General features: G+C 37.4%; 1 protein-coding gene across 1 annotated transcript in view; it reads right to left on the bottom strand.

The window, feature by feature from the left end:
- Window positions 1–21,685, bottom strand: part of POLA1 (DNA polymerase alpha 1, catalytic subunit) — a 568,283-nt gene that overhangs the window by 425,098 nt on the left and 121,500 nt on the right. Inside the window, exons 18-24 of the mRNA XM_070943339.1 lie at window positions 16,455–16,544; window positions 14,717–14,833; window positions 11,748–11,923; window positions 10,328–10,457; window positions 9,860–9,973; window positions 9,372–9,471; window positions 8,474–8,598 (exon numbers count right to left, since the gene is read on the bottom strand). Of these exons, the coding sequence (XP_070799440.1) occupies window positions 8,474–8,598; window positions 9,372–9,471; window positions 9,860–9,973; window positions 10,328–10,457; window positions 11,748–11,923; window positions 14,717–14,833; window positions 16,455–16,544 (852 nt within the window). The remainder of the gene's footprint in view (window positions 1–8,473; window positions 8,599–9,371; window positions 9,472–9,859; window positions 9,974–10,327; window positions 10,458–11,747; window positions 11,924–14,716; window positions 14,834–16,454; window positions 16,545–21,685) is intronic.

Genomic DNA, 21,685 nt, shown 5'->3' with positions numbered 1-21,685 from the left:
GAAAAGGACAAGATAAGATAAAGTTTAAAAAAAAATTCATCTTTTTCAGTACTGCCAGCATGGAAGACCACTCCAAAATGTCAAATTCCATCACAAGCACAAAATCCAGAAGCATTTTCCAAATAAAAACAAAATTAGATATATTCTTTTCTTTGAATGAAGCTATCAATTTAACCATCCCTACTTTTTTTTCTTGTGGAAAATAATATATATTTCTGCTTGCACTTATTAATCTTTATATCATTTATATTAGTAAAATTCACTATACTCTTTCAGATTCTTTAACCTTAAAGGGGAAAAACTTTTTTTACATTCATTTTAAAACTCTAAACTTTTCTTTAAAAATATTTCTAAAATCAATAAATTCTAATAAATCTTTTTAACTTCCTCTTAGCATACTTTGAAATATACTTTCAATAATATTTTACAAGCTTTAGTAATTATTCAAGCATTATGTATAAAGAAAAAAATTGATTTTGGTTTTATCAATTAGATAAATCAGTATTAAAACCTACTGATTCTAAATCAGTATTAGAACCTACTGATTAGGTTTGTTGTTATAGAAATGACTAGTATATATTATTGTATAGAAGTAAAAAGTTGAGGCTGTAATGTTTATTCTCTTTTTCCCTTTTCCCCTCCCCTAGTTTCCTGTTATTTTCATTTTCTTTGTATTTTTTTTATTAAAAAGTTTTATAAGAAATACAAACATTTTCTCCCCCCCACCCCACCCTTTCCCCCTCCCCCCTTCCCCCCCCCCTCCCTAGACTTCCCAGAACAGGCACAGAATATAGCATTCACAAACATAAAGCTAAAATATGCTAACAAATTACTGCATTCATATTCTCCCTAAATCTTTAACTCCTTATAACTCAAGAACTATAAACATAAACTACTTAAAAATATTTCATTCATAAACTATATGAATCTTCTTGTTCGGATACTTTTTTTGCATATAGTCAATCCATCTTCTCCATTCTGATATGTATCTTTCATTTGAATGATCTTTAAGATATGATGAAATTTTTGCCATCTCAGCCAGATGCACAACTTTTAATGTCCATTCCTCAATGGTAGGTGGATCTTCCTTCTTCCAGTACTGTGCCACCAGTAACCTGGCAGCTGTTATTAAATTCAAAACCAACTTAGTCTCTATTACAGTACAATCCGTGACTATTCCCAACAAAAAAAACTGTGGTGTAAATTTAATTTTTTTCCTTAAAATATTTTGAATAATCCACTATATTTTTATCCAAAAAGCCTTAATTTTTTTACATGTCCACCATATATGAACATATGTAGCATCTTCACACTCACATCACCAACACTTGGGTTGTAAATTTGGATACATGCAGGCTAGTTTTTTGGGTCTAAATGCCATCTATAAAACATTTTGTAAAAGTTCTCTCTTAAGTTTTGAGCTTGTGTGAATCTTACATTTGTAACCCATATCTTTTCCCATGTATCCAACATTATTGGTTCACCTATGTTTTGTGCCCATTTTATCATACAATCCTTGACTAGCTCTGTTTCCAAATCTATTTCCACTAATACATTATACAACCTTTTAATATGCATTTGACCTTTATCTCTTATTTGCTTTATCAAATTCTCATCCTGCTGCAAAATACCAGTTTTTTGATCCTCTCTCCATCTGGCCTGCAGCTGACCATACTGAAACCAAGTCTTAATAATTCCTTCTTCTCTTAATTGCTCCATAGATTTTAATTGTAATCTAACTCCTTCCTTATAAAGGAGTTCCTTATATGTAAACTTATCTTGCTTTTGCTCCAAATTTATATTCTCTATCGCGTGTCTGGGTACTGTCCATATTGGTAACTTATCCTTTAGTTTATATTTATACTTTTTTCAGACACGCAGTAGAGCATTTCTTAATATGTGACTTTTAAAAGTCTTATCTACTTTCTTGTCATACAATAGATAAGCATGCCAGCCGTAGACCAGACCGTATCCTTCAATATTCAGTATCTCTTCCTCCGTTAAATTTATCCAATCTGTAATTGCTGAGAGGGTAGCAGCTTCATAATACAGTCTTAAATTGGGCATTTTAAGACCACCTCTTTCTCGGGTGTCTTGCATTATCTTTTGATTAACTCGTGGTTTCTTCCCTGCCCACACAAACCTGTTTATGCCCTTCTGCCATTCCTTCAAATTTTCATCTTTTTTAAGTATAGGTATCATTGGAAAAAGAAATAAAAATCTTGGTAAGATATTTATTTTTACAGCGGCTATCCTACCCAGCAAAGACAGTTGCAATTTCTTCCAATTTTCCATCTCTTTCTGTATTTTTTGCCATAACGGTTCATAATTATGTTGATATAATTTCATATTTGCAGTCATAATATAAACCCCTAAATATTTAACCTTCTTAACTATTTCAAATCCTGTTAACCTTTCTGTCTCTTCTTTCTGGCTTCTGTCCGTGTTTTTAGCTATTATCTTTGTTTTAGCTATATTTATTTTAAAAACAGATACTTGTCCATATGAGCAGATTATATCCATCAAGGCTGTAATCGATTGTATCGGTTGGGCTAAGGTAACCACCAGTTCATCCACAAATGCTCGTAACTTATATTCATGCCGTCTAATTCTAATTCCCTTTATTATATCAGTCCCACGTATTTTATTTAATAAAATTTCCAGCGTCAAAATAAACAATAACGGAGACAAGGGACAGCCTTGCCTTGTTCCTTTTTCTATGTTAAAATTATCTGTTAAACCACCATTGATTATTATTTGCGCTGTTTATTTTTGATATATTGCCTTAATAGATTGTGTAAAATGTTCTCCAAATTGCATCCTTTCTATTAGTTTTAATAAAAATTGCCAATTCAATCTATCAAAAGCTTTTTCAACGTCCAAAAAAACTAGCACTGCGGGGACCTGGTTGTTCCTTCCCAAATACTCTAATAAATTAACAATTTGTCTTACATTACTTTTCATTTGTCTTCCATTTATAAAACCAGTTTGATCATGATGAATCATTTGCTGCATAACTGTCATTAATCTGTTTGCTAAAATTTTAGCAAAAATCTTATAATTTGTATTTAAAAGTGAAATCGGCCTAGAGTTTTTAGGATCTGTATAGTCTTGCCCATCTTTTGGGATCAGCGATATAAATGCTGTCTTCCAAGTTGGAGGTACCTCTCCTCCCTGTTGTATATTATTGAATAATTCCTTCAGTGGTTCCACAATTTCCTCCTGTAAACTTTTATAATAAATAGCTGTCAAACCATCCGTTCCAGGAGCTTTACCCACTTTCAACTGCTTAATTGCAAACATAATTTCCTCGGAAGTTATCAATTGATTTAGGCTATCCCTCTGCTCTTTTGAAGTTATACAAATATTCTCTTTCTGCAGATACCTATCTATATCTATATCTTGAATTTTATCACCAATATACAGCCTTGAATAAAACTCTAAAAAGGCTTTTTTAATCAATTCTTGCTCATAAACCTCCCTACCCTTGTATTTCATTTTCTCTATTGTCCTTGCTTTCTGCTTTTTCCTTAACAAATATGCCAACCACCTGCCTGGTTTATTGGCATTACAAAAAGTATTATGTTTTGCATATTGTAAGTTGGTTGTCACTTGATCTGCTATTAACATATTAAACTGATACTTCAGTAAATTAATTGCCTCTTTAATTTTCTTATCTGTTGGGTTGGCTATTAAAGCCCGTTCCTGTTTATTAATCTCCTCTTCTAATTCTTTTCTTTTTGCCCCCTGTTTCTTTCTATATTTATTATTCAAATATATCAAAATTCCTCACATGTAGGCTTTACTTGCATCCCATACCATATCGTATCTAAACAAATTATCATTTAACCTCCAGGACCTCCTAGGCCCTTTCCCATACTCCAATTCCATCCAGACTGGACTATGGTCTGTCAATGTTCTTGAACAGATCTTCGTGTTCTTCACCCTAGATAATAAATCATTAGTAATTAATATAAAATCAATCCTTGAAAAAGATTGATGTCTATCCAAGAAAAAAGTAAAATCTTTTTCTTCTGGGTTTCTTTCACACCAAATATCCCTCAACTCCCAGTCGTCCATCATCTCCCAGAACGGTTTGGGCAATTTTGCTCTTGTTAAAACATTTTGTTTAGGTCCCTTCTTATCTTTTTTTACATCCAAAACACCATTCCAATCTCCCAATAGGATACAAGTTTTATATCTCCATTGTGTTAACTTTGAGTGTAGTAAGTTATAAAAAATTTTCTTGTTGTTGGTTCGGGGCATATACTCCAATTACAAGCGTTTTTTCTCCTTTTATTAAAAGTTCAATAGCTAAAAATCTTCCTTGATCCTCCGCTTCAACCAATTTTGCAATTAAGTCTCTTTTCACATATATAACTATACCATTTTTCTTCTCTGATGCTGCTGCAACGTAATGTGTACTTAATCTTGCATTTGTCAAATATTTTTGATGTTGTATCCTAATATGAGTCTCTTGTAAACAAGTTACTTCATTCTTAAATTGTTTAAGATAGTGAAATATTTTCCTTCTCTTCTGTGGAGAATTCAAACCATTGACATTCCAGGTCAAAAATCTAGTTCCCATCTCTGGGCCTCTGAAGCGCTTGGAGCAATTTCTGATGGTCTTGCCTCATTTGACCTTTAGGTCTTGCTCCTCCCACAGCTTCTGTTTTGGTAGTTTCTTGAGTTGCTATCTGCAGTTGTTGTTGTTGTTGTTGTTGTTGTTGTTGTTGTTGTTGTTGCTGCTGTCTTAATTCTTCCTTACGCTTAGCTGTTGCTGCTCTGGTCTGTCTTTGATCCTTTGGTTCTGCAAATATATCAATTAAATCCACATCTTGAACAGCCATCTGAATTTGTAGTGGTTCTTCTTGACCAGTCAAAACTCCCCCCTGAACCACTGTCAGTAGCTCTTCTCTCTCTTCTTCCAGTACTTCCTTCTTTCTTTTCCCTTCTGGTGATTTGGGTGTCCCAGCCTTTAATACATTGATGTAAAAATCTCTTGCTTTCCACATTGTATTAAGCCGATATCTCTCTCCAGAATATGTCACCACTAAACCAGCTGGAACCTCCCATTTGTACTGTAATTGACGTTTTTTCAGCTCATCCACCAGAAAAGCATACTCCATTCTCGCTCTCAACATCTTGGGGGGGATTTCTTTCATTGTCATCACCTCCTGGCCTTCAACCTGAAGCTTGTTTTTAAAAGTAGCCTGTAAAATTTCATTGTGTACTCTCCTTGTAGTAAAATATATTACAATGTCTCTTGGTAAGTGTTTCTGTCTGGCCACCCAAGAGTTAACACGATATGCCTTGTCAATCTGCCAGCCCAGCTCAGTTTTCGTCTCCCCCAGCAACTGTGCCAATGCCTCTGACATCATTTCTTTCAAGTTCTCTTGTTTATTCTCCTTCACCCCTCTGAATCTTAAAGCAAATTCCATATCTTGATATTGTAACATTGTTACATCATCTTCAGCTCTCTCAAGTCTGCTGTAAGTCTCTCCCAATTTTTTGTCCAAAATTTCCGTAGATTGCTTAATTTCTTCAACTTTATCATCCACCATTTTCTCAATTTTCCCAATCGTAAATTAACGTTTAAAATCCTCCTTCTCTCAGCACAACAGTTCTTTCCAGGCAAGAGGCTGCCAGGGAAACGAAACTTTCTGTAACTTTCCCTTTCTCCGCCCCTCCCTTTCAGGTTTCAATCGCCATTTTGATGCAAATTGCTAACTTGTTACTTCCGAAGAAGGCTATAAACTTAGGAGTTAAGTGTAAATACTCGCAGTCTGACTTCTCCTGGCTTGTTCTACCTGCAGCAATTAAAGGTGTTAAAAATCCCTCATTTATTGTCAGCAGAGATGGTTGCGGCTTCTAGCCCCACTAAATAGCGGAGTCTTCCCAGGTCCGGAGCAGATTGGCAGACTTCTAGGGAGCCCTCGCCCTTTGCGCCCCAAGATTTCTCCTAGGGCACTTGGGGGGTTCTACCTCCGCCTGCCGGCTCTTCTCTCTCCCTTTTGCCGGGGAAAGGGTTTTCAAGCCGCAGACAGCTGTTTTTTGGCTGTTCTGGGGCTTTTATGGAACCGGGGATCGGGCACCCACAGAGGAGTGTCAGCAAAGTCCTGCGGAGCCAACCTGAAGCCCTTTTCTTTGTATTTTATATTCTGATAAACTAATAAAAATTTTAATACCAAATTGTCAAAAGTTTTTTCCACATCAAGAAAAATAATGCGCACTTCTGTGGGTTTTTCTAACTCTTGTCAACAGCAGAATATATCTAATATTGTATCTCATTCATTTTTGAAATACATCTGGTATGGGCAAAATGTTTTTATTAAACTTTTTTTATTAAAAAGTCATGTATTCTCTTTGAGTGTTTTGCAGTAAAGACCTTACAATGTAAGTTTGCTAAAGAAATACTTCTTTTGATTATTTGGGGGAGTCAATTTTTTCTAAATCAACATAAATCCATTTCTGTAGGAAGTTTTTCATGCTTCTGAATTTCATTCATTACCTGATTTAAAAGTTTAGCCAAATTTCTTGAAATGTACTATAATATATTCCAGAAATGCCATATGATCCTGGCATTTAATTAAACTTCAGGTTTTAATTGACTGTTTTTCTCATTTGCAATTGTAGATTAATTGAAATGCCTGAATATTAGTAGCTCGGGTTGATAGTTATGTTGTTGATTTGAGGTCCGAGCTTGACAATTTGGTTGCAAGCGTTTTGTCCTCATTTGAGGAGACATCTTCAGTGCACTTTGGATTGTGCTTGCCTGGGGGAGCACTGGCTTTTAAATACTTTTCTGAGTCCTGGTCTGATTTCAGGTTGTGTGATTGGCTGGCTGTAGTTGCTGAGTCATAGTCCTTGGTTTTAAATAACATCTGTGTGATGCAAAATAGTGTTGTTGTTGTTATTCGGATATCTTCTGATGATGTCATGGTCTGGTTTCAGATTGTTTTGATCAGCTGCGTGTGATGTGGCCTGATTTCTTGTGATCTGTCGAGTTATAACTTTGTTTGCAGCGTGGCTGTTTGTTGGTCTTTTAATGTTGTTTCATTCTAAGTGGTTGGTAGATTGGGCCAATGTCAATGTTTATTGATTTATTGGTGGAAAGCCAGGTTTCTGAGAATTCCCTTTCTCTCCTTGACTTCGCCTGGGTTACAACTGTGATCCCGGTTAGTTCGAATCTGTGTTGTTTTCAGTCTTCGTGGACGGACATGAGGGATAGAGGGTTGTGTCTCCTGATGGCCAGGAATTGTATTGTAGATTTAAAAATTGTAGGAATTGTAGATTAAAAAAAATATTTTAATTGTTCTGTATTTTTAAAGCATTTTTCAATCTTTTCCAGATTAATTGTTCATTAACTATAAAACCTGTAATAATAACTCGCAAATTGCTACATCTCTTGTATTCAAAAACAGATTTGGTACCATGTCAAAGAGATGCAATTGTTACTTTTTCTCCTTACAAAACTTTTTCCTCCTTTTTTTCTCCTTTCACTTCACCTACCCTCTTCTCTTCCACTAATAGCAGCAATGGAACTTGAACTTTTATTGTCTCATTACTGTTCAGCTTTTCACATTTTAAAGGATTTTTTTTTAAAATCAACTGAGCAAGGGAAGAAGAAGGAGAAGGAGGAGAAGCACCAGCTGCATTTTGTCAAGAGCCTTGGAAAAAAATCCAAAATGCATGCTTTGGTGCCAGTGCTCAGAATACTCAGAACAGCTATTTCAAGCTTGTAACATTTGTAGTTCAGGACATTTTAGCACAGGACTATTATGTGCAAACTCAATCCACTGTTAATAAAATAGCCTTACCTAAATATTACCTAAATGTTGCTAATGATCAAAATATTTTCTAAAAATATGTCCTTAATGTATAAATTTTCAGATTATTTTTACAGATGAATTGGTAATATGCATTAAGATTAGCATTTTGTGACTGACAGTGATTAAGATGTTTATTCACAGAAATTAGCTAATTTTAAAATTGAAAAAGTCATAAGTGTAGGATTACCCACGGAAAAAATTATCATTTTACCATACCTTCAAAAAAACAAGAAAGTCAAAGAAAAATAGGACTGAAAAGAAAAATAAAAGGAAGATTTAATGAATGAAATAAAAGCAACTGTTTCTAAAGAACCTGGGAAATTTGTGGAAAAAATGTTTAAAAATAAAGTTGTCAGAGAAAACTTAATGTTAACCGAAGAAAAACTGAAACAGGCTAAAGGAAAGTGGGCAATGTGTGGAAAATTGAAAGAAAATTAGAGAAATACAAGTGAAAATACAGGAGAAATATCAATAGAGAATATCAATAGAGAATATAAAGATGAAGATTAAAAAGAGAAAAAGGAGATTTTAATAATTATTAGTACTATACACAATAATAAAGATCAATGCATTCTCAATCTCATTCTTAATCTCATATCATTTATTTTACCATCACCAATTAAAATATATTAAGCACACACCTCTGTCTTTTTGTGCACACTGAAAGACATTCTGTGAACTGTTGTAAAACAGATGTTAAACTCTTGGATAATTGAAGGGTATAAACTATTGAAGTCAAGAAGCAAAATGAACTTGTCATAAAAACCTGAAACAAGAAACAAATTTATATTATAATATGTAACTCTACAGAAATGTCCAATGATAAAATTTCTTGCTATACCCTGCTCTGATAATTTTATTAAGATTCTTCAAAGCATGTGTGTTCAGTCTTTTCACTTGCCTAAGCCACATTGAGTGATGAGGAATTCTTCACATGTGTGATTTTAGGCCACATATACTACCATGTTTTCCCGAAAATAAGACCCTGTCTTATATTTTTTTGAATCCTGAAATAAGCGCTTGGCCTTATTGCCATGTGCTCAAAAGCCCATTTGGGCTTATTATCAGGGGATGTCTTATTTTGGGGGAAATAGGGTAATTATCTAGGGCTTTGTGCAGCCCCTGGGCCACAAGTTGGATACACCTGCTTTAAAGTGGGAAAAAAATAGGTAAAGAAGACTTTATCTACACACCCAGCCACAGCAACAGTTAAAATAATCCATTTTCAGTGGTTGCATTCAAACCCCTACATGTATATCAACAAAAGTGCCAATTCACTATTTGTGTTTCACTATTTGAAAGATTGTAATAGCCACCTCAAAGATACAGCTTTCAGGTTCTTCAGAATGGCACCAAATGTGAAATATAAGAATGAAAAATCTGATTTTTTTAGGGGAATTGTGCATATACAAACACTAATACATTTGAAAGGTATAAACAACCACTTTAAACATCCTAATACATATTAATAAATATAACATATGAGTAATACAACACTATGCAAGATCCTTTATTATTTGATCTAATGCTCAAACTTACCAACTTTTGGTTCCAAAACTAAACCTCCAGAATATGCTGCCTTTTTTCGTCCTAACTTTGATTTATTCTGATCATTTTCCAAATCTTCATCTTCTTCCAACTTATGAGACATAAGAACAGGACAAAATGTAAACTCTAATTCAAGCTAAATACATTCAAAGAAATATTTTTAAAAAGGAATGACTAACATAGGTCTATATGATAAAATGGGATGGATTAATAGAATTAACCATGTTTTTCCACATTAACATATTCAGACTATTTTAAAAATTCTAGAAACCCTGGCTTCCTACAATTCCACACTAAAGACATTGATTAAATGGGTCAGGAAAGATGATACAATAATCTATAGTGGTAGCCAACATATGATGAACTCAAACAAGAGTGTACCAATGTTCAAAGACTGAGTCTGAACTAATACTTATTAAAAGGTTAAATATCAAGAACTGCTTTCAGCAAATAAAATCATCTGAGAAAAAAATACTTACATGCTTCTGCTTTTTGAACAGTTGTTTATCAGGCACAATATAATCTTTTTCATAAAATGCATGAAGAAGCAAGTATTCATTGCGCTCAGCTCGTCCACCCATCAGTGTCCTGGACTGAAAAAAATAAAAACATAAAAAAGAGCCATGTAGGGTAACTTAAAACACAGGTTAAAATGTCAAAAATTGTATTACTTCATCTGTATTTTCAAGTGTCTAACTTCCTATTTTGTTTCTATTCTTTACAGTAAAACAAAAAAAAAGTAACAACATATTAAATTAATCTGGCTCAGTCAACAAACCTACATTAAAATGTCCTTTAGTGTCAGAAATGCACTGTAATACCCAAACTATTCTAATTCATTTGTATCTATCCTACTAAAAATTAACTACTTTTCATAAATGGGACTATACATCCAACTGAATTATAATAATTGAAGTAACTGAATAATTAAAAAACAAAAGGCTTACCATAACATTGCCAGCAATATTTGTAATTTGTAAGGCTAGTGGAAGAACATTCAGTTCACACATAATTTGTAAAATGTACTTAGAATCAATCCATGTGTTTTCTAGCATGTAAAGTAAATGATGAGAATCACTACAATAAAGGACAGAGAGACAGAGGCAATTTTAATAAATTCACAGATTTTTTGTGAATGTACATAAATCTAAATTGCTGCTTAAAATCTAATGAAAGCCCAATTTAAAAAAAATTAATATCACTTTCAACCACCTGAAGGAATAGTTACTTCTCTTAATTTAACCCCCAAAACAAGGAAAATGTTATTCAGAAACTGTCTATAAAGTCATCTGCACATAAGTATCTCTCCAACATAAATTTGAACATAATCAAGACGCAAATATCTTCTCCTTACTTTTTTATATAAGTTTATCAACAAAAGAATACAAATTTTAAATTAACATTAAGAGAAACAAAGAAAATTGAAACAAAATAAAGAAAAAGGAGATAGGAAAGAAGAAAAAAGCAAAACACAAATAAAATGATTTCCAATATAATGTACATGGTTTACTCTCTTTCTCTAAGGTTACATCAAAGTTTCCCTCTTTCCATAATCAACCCTTTCTAATAATCAAATCCATAGATTGCAAGCACATTTTTTCCAGCAAAATGTTCATAGGGATCTTCTCCTTACTTTTATGTAAGTAGAGATATTCCTACTGCCAAGAAACAAGAATTTAAAAAAGGCTCTTTTGAACCAATGGAAGCTATTGTCAAGTTTTATGGAAGTGTATAAAGAATTATTTTTCAGGAGGATATCTCAATTCTGGGTAATTTGCCATTCTCCTCCAGTAACTATTTACCTCAGGATTGCCCTCACATAGACTAATATGCCTTTAAACCTGCCTCCAATGACATTAATGGGCAATCAAAAAGTTACTACCTCTAGTCAGTTTTTCTCTTTTCCTGAATCTCTAAGGCATTCGTATACCACAGGGAAATTGCTACAGAGGTCAGAACATATCTTAGAACAGGGGTGTCAAACTGGCGGCCCACGGGCTGGATGAATCATGTGCAGGCCATGCTCACCCTGGCTCCACAAAGGCAAAGACTGTTGTGATACGTCACAATACATCACGTGATGCAATCGAGTTTGACACCCGAGTCTTAGACAGTTCTTCATATCTGCTAATGCTTGTGGCTTTGCCTTTTAAGTCAATGTTTGTTTAATCCACTGCTTACAGCTGGGTGATATTATGATGAATATCCAGACCAGGGGCGAGTAATTAATTTTTCCAAGGGGCCACATGAGAAACTGGAATTGTTGTAGAGGCCACCACCACCACCCTGTGGTCCGGACAGAGACAGTCAAAGGGCCGGATGTGGCCTGCGGACCATAAAATACCCAGGTCTGATCCAGACTCATACCTGTACATATTTCGGATCTCTTCAGCTGGAATTGTTACTCTTTCTGTTTTTAAAATCTGACTAACAAGTTCAGACAAATGGTAACTTTTACAATGAATCAACTCTTTTGCTGAAATTTCTACATCACAAACCATTCGACCACAAGTTGCATTCTTCTCAGCAAATCCACTACGACCCTTGAAAAGAAGAAAATAAATAAATATATATATATATATATATATATATTATATCAAGAGCTTGTTCCAGGTAATATTTCATCTGAGCCAGTTGCCACAGTCTACATAAATTACAAATGACTCTCTAGGTCAATAAATTATATGAATTGTTATCTGTCGCAACACTGAAGAGAAAAACGTATGGTTTCAAACAACTTAATTTATGTGTTTGGTTACATAGTCCAAGAAGAAGCATTTGTATAAAACCCCACCAGTTACACATTATTTTTCATAAAATATATTTACTATGACTAATCTTATTTAATAAATATTTCTTTGTTCTAAGAAGAATTCAAACATACCAATCAGCATTGAATCATTCAAAATTCAAATATTATAATCACCTTTTGCAGTCAATTGGTGCATCACAAATTATGCACCAATTGCATAAGAACACCAATTGTTCTTATTGAACATTAGGAAAAATTGCTACTCCTGTTAATACTCTTAAGCTGGGGCACAGCCACTTACAGGTAGTCCTCAACCTATGACCACAATTGACCCCAAAATTTCTGCTGCAAAGTGAGACAATTTTTAAGTGAGTTTTGCTCCATTTTACGACCTCCATTTTACGATTCTCTCAACAATTACAAATTGGTAAACACAGTGAGTTATGGCATCGATAGGTTGTGCTTCCTTAATTAGGGGCAGCAGTAGCCTCTGAGTTTGATTTAAGTTTTATAAATAATATAGAAAAAGCAGAGTATTGACAATCATTTCACTACAAATACTACATATGTATGTACTTAGGATGTGTGTGTAAGTGTGCTTATGGGTATTAGATCTGCAAAAGCTGTTCAGAGAAATCATTAAGTAATTATTCTGGATACATATAGTCCTTGATTTACAACAGGTCACTTACCAACCATTCTAAATTATGACAGATGCCTTTAAAGTGCTTATGACCCAGTCCTGAATTTACGTCCACTGCAGCAGCTCTGCTGTCATTCACTCTTTACAACCAACCACTCCCATCAACTATTTCTCCCCACCAGATCCCCAGAGGCACGGGATCTGCTCTGCAACCCTACCAGGTTTACACATTGCTCCTACCTCCCACTTTTCCCATCACTGATCACTCAACTTTCAAAGATCTTGAGAGCTGAGGAGGTTGGGGTAGGGAAGGAAGACACTCTGTTGCTGGGCCACATAGCACAAACCCACAAGTGGCCGATCTTTTCTGAGTGAAAAATAACACTGGTGAAACTTTCGGTTTTACTTTCATCACTGCAAGCTAGCCTTAGCTATCCCAGCATTAATGATGAAAAGAAAGTCAGGAGGATTTCTTCTCCTCACTAGAGCTAGGCTTAGCTTTCTCAGCTTTAGATGTACTAGTTTTATGCTAGTGCAACTAATGCTGGGGGAGTTAAGCCTAGTCCTTATAAGAAGAATCCTCCTGGTTTTCCTTTTATTGTTAAAACTGGGGAAGCTAAGGCTCACTCTAGCAATGAAAGGAAACCTGGGAGGGTTCCTTCACCTCTCTAGGGCTAGCTTAGCTCCCCCAATGTTAGCTGTGCTAGAGCTAGCATTTTAGGCTAGCATCTGGCTAATCCTGGGGGAACTTAGGCCAGCATCTACCATTGCTAGATGAAAGGAAAACCGAGACCTTCACCAATGTTATTTTTCACTCAGAAAATGACTTTGTGGGTTTGGGCCATGTGGTGCAGCAATGGAGTGGCCTGTCCTCCTTCTCTACCCTGACCTCCTAAGATCTGGAGATCTTCAAAAAGTTAAGTGTATGCTTGTAATGGGATTGAGAAGGAGACCCAAGTGGCTATGGAGACCCCCAAGGGGTGGGAAGAGGAGCATGCAATATCTCAAGGGGTGGGAGGAGGGAGCCGGGCTTGTGCCTGCACTAGGTCACCTAGAGTCTTTCCCACCTTTAGGCATCTCATGCTCCATTTAGTAACCTGTGTGTTTAGTTAATGAATGTACTGGGGAGAGCAGGAATAGGAAGTCATTAAGATAAATGATTTATTCAATTTATTTGTTAAATTTATTTGCCACCTATCTCACTGTGGGACTAGTCTAGGTGACAATAATTTAAAAAAAATGAAAGGAATGTAAACAAAAATACAAATAATAGAATCTATAAAATGAACAATGAAAAATGAACACAATGAAAATGCATCAATGTTCACTTAACAGTCCTCCCAACTATCAACTATAATGGCAGGGGTTCTATTACTGTCGTAACTGAAGGACTATCTGTATAGCAAATTACAAATTATATTCATTTTTTTTAACAGAACAGGCACTAGTGGCAGGTCACATCTTCCCTCTATCACATTCCCCAGTCCCACTTCAAAAGATTTAGGGAAACTCTGGTACACATTTAGAAGATAACCAAAACTTCCAAGGAGAAATAAAGCATTAATGGTATATCTGCTTGCATTAAATTAGAAATACAAGCGGTGCTCAACAGCCAGTCACTCAGGAACAATTCAAACTTAGGATGGAAATGAACAAGTGATAGTTACTATTGGTCAACAGAGTTCTGGCTGTCACAGCATCCCCATGATCAGATCATATGATCATCATCTGAGTACTTGGCACCCAGCTCATGATTAAGACATTTGGCAATTAGCCAAACTTATGTGATTGCAATTTCCAACATATTCTGTCAGTTTCCCACAAGCAAAGTCAATGGTGAAGCCACCATTTGTGACTTTATTTAGTAATGATGATGTAATACAGCAGCTAAAATAACTCATTTTTAATCATGTAAAGCAGTTTAGATGTGTAGCATTTTACCCCAAGTTTTGGCATGTTTGATCTCCTTAGTCGACCTATCTTGGACCAATGAGGAACTTTGCAGAAGTTAATTCTCTGGAGGAGAAGTTCTAGGTCAAAACCATAAATATTATGACCCTGAAAAAGAAAGAAAGAATGAATAATTCTGCCCAGAATGAATGAATAATAACTGCCCAGAATAATTTGCTCTATATATTCAGTACAAAACTATATAGATAGTCTATACCCATGAGGGTGAACCTATGGCACGCGTGCCAAAAGTGGCACACAGAGTCCTCTCTGTGGGCATTTGTGCCGTCACCAGCTGATCTTTGCAGGTGCTGGGGCGCCTGAAAATGGTCCGAAAAACAGTTATGCTTGTGCCAGCCAGCTGATCTTCAGGTTTCTGGCGCTCCAGTATGTACACATGCTCCGGTTTGGGCACTCTGTGCCGAAAAGGTTCGCCATCACTGGTCTATACTATTTGAAGGCATGCTTCAAAAAGAACAGAACTAGTGTCTACATAGCATAGGTATATCATTCTCTCTAAAATCAATTCTTCCTTACCAAAAACACTTTATATTCAGCAACAAAATAATAATGGAATTTTACTAGCAAAACAAGGGAAAGATGCATTGACTTTTGGAATTTTTTTCAATAGTTCCATTCAGAATCAAGGAGAAAGAAGGTGGTGGCACTCTTAGAATGGAAGACTTGACAATATTATAAACTATTACCTAACTGGTTCTTCCAGTGATCTAAGCAGCCCCTGGCTCTGGTCCATTTTCAAACTCTTTCTTTGGCCAGCTTTACCACACACACACTTACACACATACACACACACACATATAAAATTTGTTCCTTTCTGTTGCATTTTTGGAAAATTATTTTGCAAATGGAGGAAGAGTCCTAACCCTTTCACAAAATTTCTTTCCAATATTATGTTGAAAGAAATCTGTATTTTCCTGTTAATGGAAAAACATGTAATATGTCTGTGTGTGCAAGCAAGCAAGCAAGCGTGTGCATGTGCAAGCAGGTATGTGCATGTGCAAGCAAGCACATGATTTCTGCTGTTGCACTGGAAAGCATAGAAAAGACTATATATGCTTTGCTCCACATTGGGCAAATATTTTTCTGGAATGTTTATCGTTAAAGCCTCTCCTTGATCCAGCCCATTTTTAACTCACCCTTTCTTTTGCTTCTCCCCTTACATTAAGAATACAAATATATAATTGAGATCAGGACAAAACAACTCAATAAAAAACTGAAGGAGAAAGTCTTTTTTCCCTGAACATTTCATGAAAGCTGGAAAGCAGCAATTTGATAATCCCAATCCAAATGCTTGAAATTTTTAGTCACTTCTGTTAATAGGGAGCAGGGAACCTGCAAGGAAGAGAAAGCAACAACTCCTCCTATTCCCTCTATCATTCATCTTTCCTGGATAGTGCAGCAGGGAGTAGCTTACCCACAGTGGAGCTTCTTACCTGCTTGCTTGTTGAGTGATACAGGATAAAAACTGGATCATTTAAAAAGTAGCCATCTCATCTATATATTCATTCACATGCACTCTGCCTAAGGTTAGCAGGGTAATAGACATAAGTCTATTATGTCTAGTGACATGGGAAGACAGTGCCGGTGATTGTTCCTTCTCTACAGAGCAATCTCCTTTTATTCACTAACTAGAATATTTTCTCCAAAATATTTCTCAATATTTTGAGAAATCCAGTCATTGAAAATTGGGAAAAGATCATTTACTTACCACAATAACATCTGGATCAATTTTATGAATCTTTGCCAGAAGAAAACCCAGTAATGTTCTTTCTGTTGTGGCAATTTCTATTTTACCATTCTAAACAAAATTAGCAAAAACTATTACTACCCCAGAAATAAAAATGATTTTTAAAAATCTATTTACTGTAACCCCATACTTATCTTCTAAAACTAGTATCACTAAAGCATAGATAACTAAATCCAGAAATCCATACTAGATTGAATACTTAATATGAAAGGTCCTAACTCCCATTTATTTATTTATTGGATATATATACTTTTGTTTCTGGGTGTTTGATATACAATAGTTATAATACAAAATGAAGAGGGGGGGGGAAATGACATAACCAAAATAAAGACGTCAAACATCAAATAAAAAAATTAATTAATTAATTAACAATTAAAATGAATAAAAATGGCAAGATACACTTTTACCAAGATGCTAAATACTGGACGAGTGCGGAACAAGCATCAGATGATTCTAGCCTAGTTTTAGTTATAGAAGCTCACAGGGTTATTTTTATCCAAATCTTCTCAGTCAACCCAACCTACCTCACAGGATTGTTGTGGGAAGAAACAGAAGGATCAAATGCTATGCATACCAATATGTCCAAATGAAAGTGGGATATTAAAAATAAACAAATAAATAAATAATAAAATATGTAATCCCATAGATTGGACATAAACTGCTTCTTGCTTTGAAGGTCAATATAATCTAAATTAGGGGTCTTCAACCTGTGGGCCATGGCCCACTACCATGTGACCTGTTGGTCACTGGACCACGTGAGTGGCTGGCTAGTCCACGCGCATATGCATATGTGCACATGCTCCATTCACACTAACGTTGCTGCAAGTGCCACACAGGCACTACCATCGCAGCGTTGCTGCGAGCGTGCTGTCTCTGTGAGCGCCACGCAGGTGCTACTGTCATAGCGTCACAGTGAGGCTCTGGTATAAATTCTGGCCTCTTGACAGCAACCCGATATAGAAAACACTGCAATAATTAGAATGGGATGTAACCAAGGCATGTATAACTATCACTACGGCTGGCTGGCTCAAGAACAGCTGCTCTTGTCCCAATCACTGTAATTGTGTAATTGCCTTGTGCTCAAGGAAGCATTAAAGACATTATTTACTTAGGAAATTTATATGCCACCGTCTTAAGCAAATAACTCTGGATGGCTTATACACAAAAGCAGTAAAGATGGCATAAATAACAAATGCAACAAACTTCATAAAATAAGAAAGCAAAATATGAAAGCCAAGGCATCTCACACCTAATTCTCAATCACACATTCACCAATATTAGGCTCTATTAACAACCTACCGTATTTTTCAGAGTATGACACACTTTTACCCACCTAAAAGAGGCTGAAAATTTGGGTGCGTCTTATACTCCAAATGTAGCTTTTTCGAAGCTTTTTTCAGCCTTAACAAGTGCTTTGCCTGCTCTCTCCGACTCTCAGCTGTGCTTTAGCTTTTTTCAGCCCTAACGAAACGCTAGCGAGTGAAGCGATCTCCGTGCTTTGCCTGCTTTTCTAATTGCTGCTCCCTCTCAGCTGTGCTTTAGAAGCACAGCTGAGGGAGCAGCAATGAGAAAAGGGGATAAAAAAGGGGATAAAAAGCGTGTGCACGCACTCAAAACCAGCAAACTAATGTGCTGAAGCTGACCAGACTAAGGATGCTAGCCAGATGAATACATGGTAAGCAGATTTTTTTTTCTATTTTCCTCCCCAAAAACTAAGTTGCGTCTTATACTCCGATGTGTCTTATACTCCAAAAAATACGGTATCCTAATGCCTGTGCGAAAAACCAAGTGTTTTCAGTCTTCTGGAAGACCAACAAGGTTGCCACCATCTGACTGTCTGGTGGGAAGCTGTACTACAGGGCAGGACATGCAGGGGAGTACATACAACTGAGCCACACAAGATGGCACTATTTTGGGACTGATTTATCTTAAGCAAGGAGCCAATCCTAGACTAGATGTTTTAAACAGACAAAAAAGGCAAAAGTAAGGTAAAAAAGTAGTGCTCTCATTTCTCTGTAAATTCTGTACACATCTTCAAGATCTATAAGTTAGAAGGAACCTATATGAAACTAACAGTAACTGAGGTTGCTTCATGTTTTCACTGCATCCACAGAGAAAGTCATACAGAGAAGTCAAAGTATACATGTCTTAAATAAGTCTAAAAGGAGGGGTTGGTGACCTGCGGCGACATGGCGTTGAGCGAGTGACTGCTGCTCCTCAACACCACTAGTCACCGTGTTTTGGGGATCCCTTCGGGGGCACGGAGTCTGGAGAGCCCCACGGACGAGAGAGCGAGCCGGGTGAGCGTGAAAGTGGAGTGCAAACGCTGATTGCAAGACCAGGCGGCTCTGTCAATCCAGCACGCATGCGTCTGCCAATTAATGGACGACACGAAGCTGCGGTAACCAGCAACCAGATTGGAAGCAAGGGAGATCGGATGTTGCAGTGCTGAGTTCGACAAACACACATCTTCCCTGCTTATGCGAAAGTGGACATCGAAAAGAGGAGTCAGTGGAGTCGGACGTGAAAGACTCGCGGAGGAAAAGAGCGGCAACTGCAAGCTGAGAGCAGACTGAATAGAGAGCCCGACGAGCCGGCGAGGAAAAAAGAAAAGAACTGATGTGTTGAAAGCACGTGCGCAAAGAGAAGATCGGTGAGAAGAAATAAGAACTGAGAAAATATTTCTTTCCTTTTGTTGCCCACAGAAGTAGATCTATCGGAGGCTGAAGCTAGGTGGATCGAGTTTGATTTTCCAGGGAACAGGAAGTACAGCCATTATAGTGATTTGCCTGAGGAACAATTGAAACGGCTGACTCACGGACAATCTAGCAGCAAGGAATACGATACAGTGCTAATTTTGATTAATGGATTTGATGAAAAAAGAAGCCTGGAGAAGATCAAAGGCTGAGTAATAAAGAACAGTCTATATTCCCAATGGAGAAAAAATAATAATAATAACTTTGAAACCTTTTGATAACCTTTTCTTCAATATCCTGATTGCCTAAATATAATCATTAATAAGAATTGTTAATTTCCCTATCAATTAATTTTCCTAGATTTGGCAAATATATATCTTTAAAGTTACATCATCTTAAATTTTTAGATTCATTCATCTATCTATAGTTGCATTTATTCTTATTTACTCCTATTTATAGTATTTACAGTATTTATAGTATTTATTCATATTAATTTATATATTGAATCAAGCTAGATATAGAAAATCAAGTTCTAGTTTATAAGCTTTGTATCATTTTGATAGTAGTGTGGTATTATATATTATCTATAGCGTTTAAATTATTAGGAGAGGCTTAACAATCACTGTAAATTAGTAGGATTTGAAGGAATCTTTTTTAGTAAACAAATTTATGTTTTTTATAAATTAAGCTATTAATCAATTATTAACTGCTAAACTAGCTAACTATAAATCAATTATACATTAAGTATAAGACACTGTTGGGAAGTGATATAGACTGTTAAATTGATACTGATTGTCAAATAGAACCTATTTTTACCTAAAGAACTAGAAGACAAAACAAGAAATAGACAAATACCAAATAAATAGAGGCGGCAGTTGGTGAATGAGAATTTGGAGAAATATCGAGAGAATAATCAGAGAACAAAAAATAATTTTGAAAGAAATGACAAGCATGTCATCAACAATTGTTAAATTGTTGGTGGATGGGAGGGGCAGATATGGCGGGAGCAGAGGACCTTATCTTGTGCCGGGGGTGCGCACTCGCTACTTGAGAGCGATTGCACGCCCCGGTCCTCAAGGCTCCCCTCGGATACTAGGTGGCTCAGATACTCAGGACCTGGGCCTCCGGCTGATGCTGTGCAACGCCAGGTCCGTGGTAAATAAGGGCCCCCTCATTTACGATCTTATTCAAGAGGGGGGAGCGGACCTGGCGGGTATTACGGAGACCTGGTTGGGCCCGGAGGGAGGGGTCCCTCTGGTTGAGATGTGTCCACCAGGCTTCAGAGCATTCCATCAGCCGAGGGCCCAGGGGAGGGGCGGGGGGGTGGCGGTTATTATTAACGAAGGTCTGGGTCCGAGGGAGACCACTGTGCCACAGATTGCCGGGTGTGAGTCCCTCTTTGTGAGATGGGGTCATGGGGTTCAGATGGGCTTGCTGCTTACGTACCTGGCTCCCTGCCGCGTGGCAACGGCCCTGCCCGAGCTACTCGACGTGATAGCCACGGTGGCAGTTGATACACCCAGGCTTATGGTCATGGGTGATTTCAATCTGCCGTCCGTTGGTGAAACGTCAGAGATGGCTCGGGAGTTCATGGCTTCCATGACGGCCATGGACCTGACCCAGTTAGTTCATGGCCCCACTCACAGGGGGGGACACACGCTGGACCTGATTTTTGTCTCTGGCCAGTGGTTGAGTGGTCTTATTATAGGGGATATAGACATGAAACCCTTGTCATGGTCAGATCACTCACTCCTTTGTCTGGACCTTCGAACCGCTACACCCCGCCGCAGGGAGGCGGACCGAATTAGATGGATCCGCCCCAGGCGCCTGATGGATCCTGATAGGTTCCAGACGGAGCTTGGGCCAATTCCTGAAGATCTGGCACACGACTCGGCCGAGGACCTGGTAGCTGCCTGGGATCGGGCGGCTGGTGGGGCCTTGGATCGAGTCGTGCCTTTGCGGCCTCTGACCCGGTGTCGATCCCTCGCGGCTCCTTGGTTCACCGAGGAGCTGAGGGAGATGAAACGCCGGAAAAGACGCCTAGAGAGTGGTTGGAGGGCCAGTCTCGCTGAATCTGACCGAACACTGGTAAGGTCGCATATTAAGACCTACCTAGTGGCGATAAAGACGGCAAAGTTTAACTACTTTTCCGCCTCTATTGCGTCATCAGGGAATCGTCCGGCCGCCCTGTTCAGGGTAACCCGCTCCCTGCTCCATCCGGGAGCGCGGGAGGATCCCTTGGAAGGCAGGGCGGAAGATTTCGGACAATACCTGTATGACAAAATCGCTCAGATCCGGGGGGATTTGGACTCTGACTGGGTAGATCAGGGCAGGGTGACGAGGAATAGTCTTGAGAATGTTACCTGGGAGGAGTTTGATGCTGTGACTCCGGATGATGTGGACAGGATTTTGGGGAGACTTAGTGCGGCCACATGTTTACTGGACCCGTGTCCCTCCTGGTTGGTACTGGCCTCCCGGGAGGTTACACGAGGCTGG

This window comes from Pituophis catenifer, unplaced genomic scaffold (assembly GCF_029215685.1).
Source record: "Pituophis catenifer annectens isolate HBS135680 unplaced genomic scaffold, rPitCat1.0.hap2 SCAF_4, whole genome shotgun sequence".
Taxonomy (NCBI): Eukaryota; Metazoa; Chordata; class Lepidosauria; order Squamata; family Colubridae; genus Pituophis; species Pituophis catenifer.
This window is presented reverse-complemented; position numbering and strand designations above follow the sequence as displayed.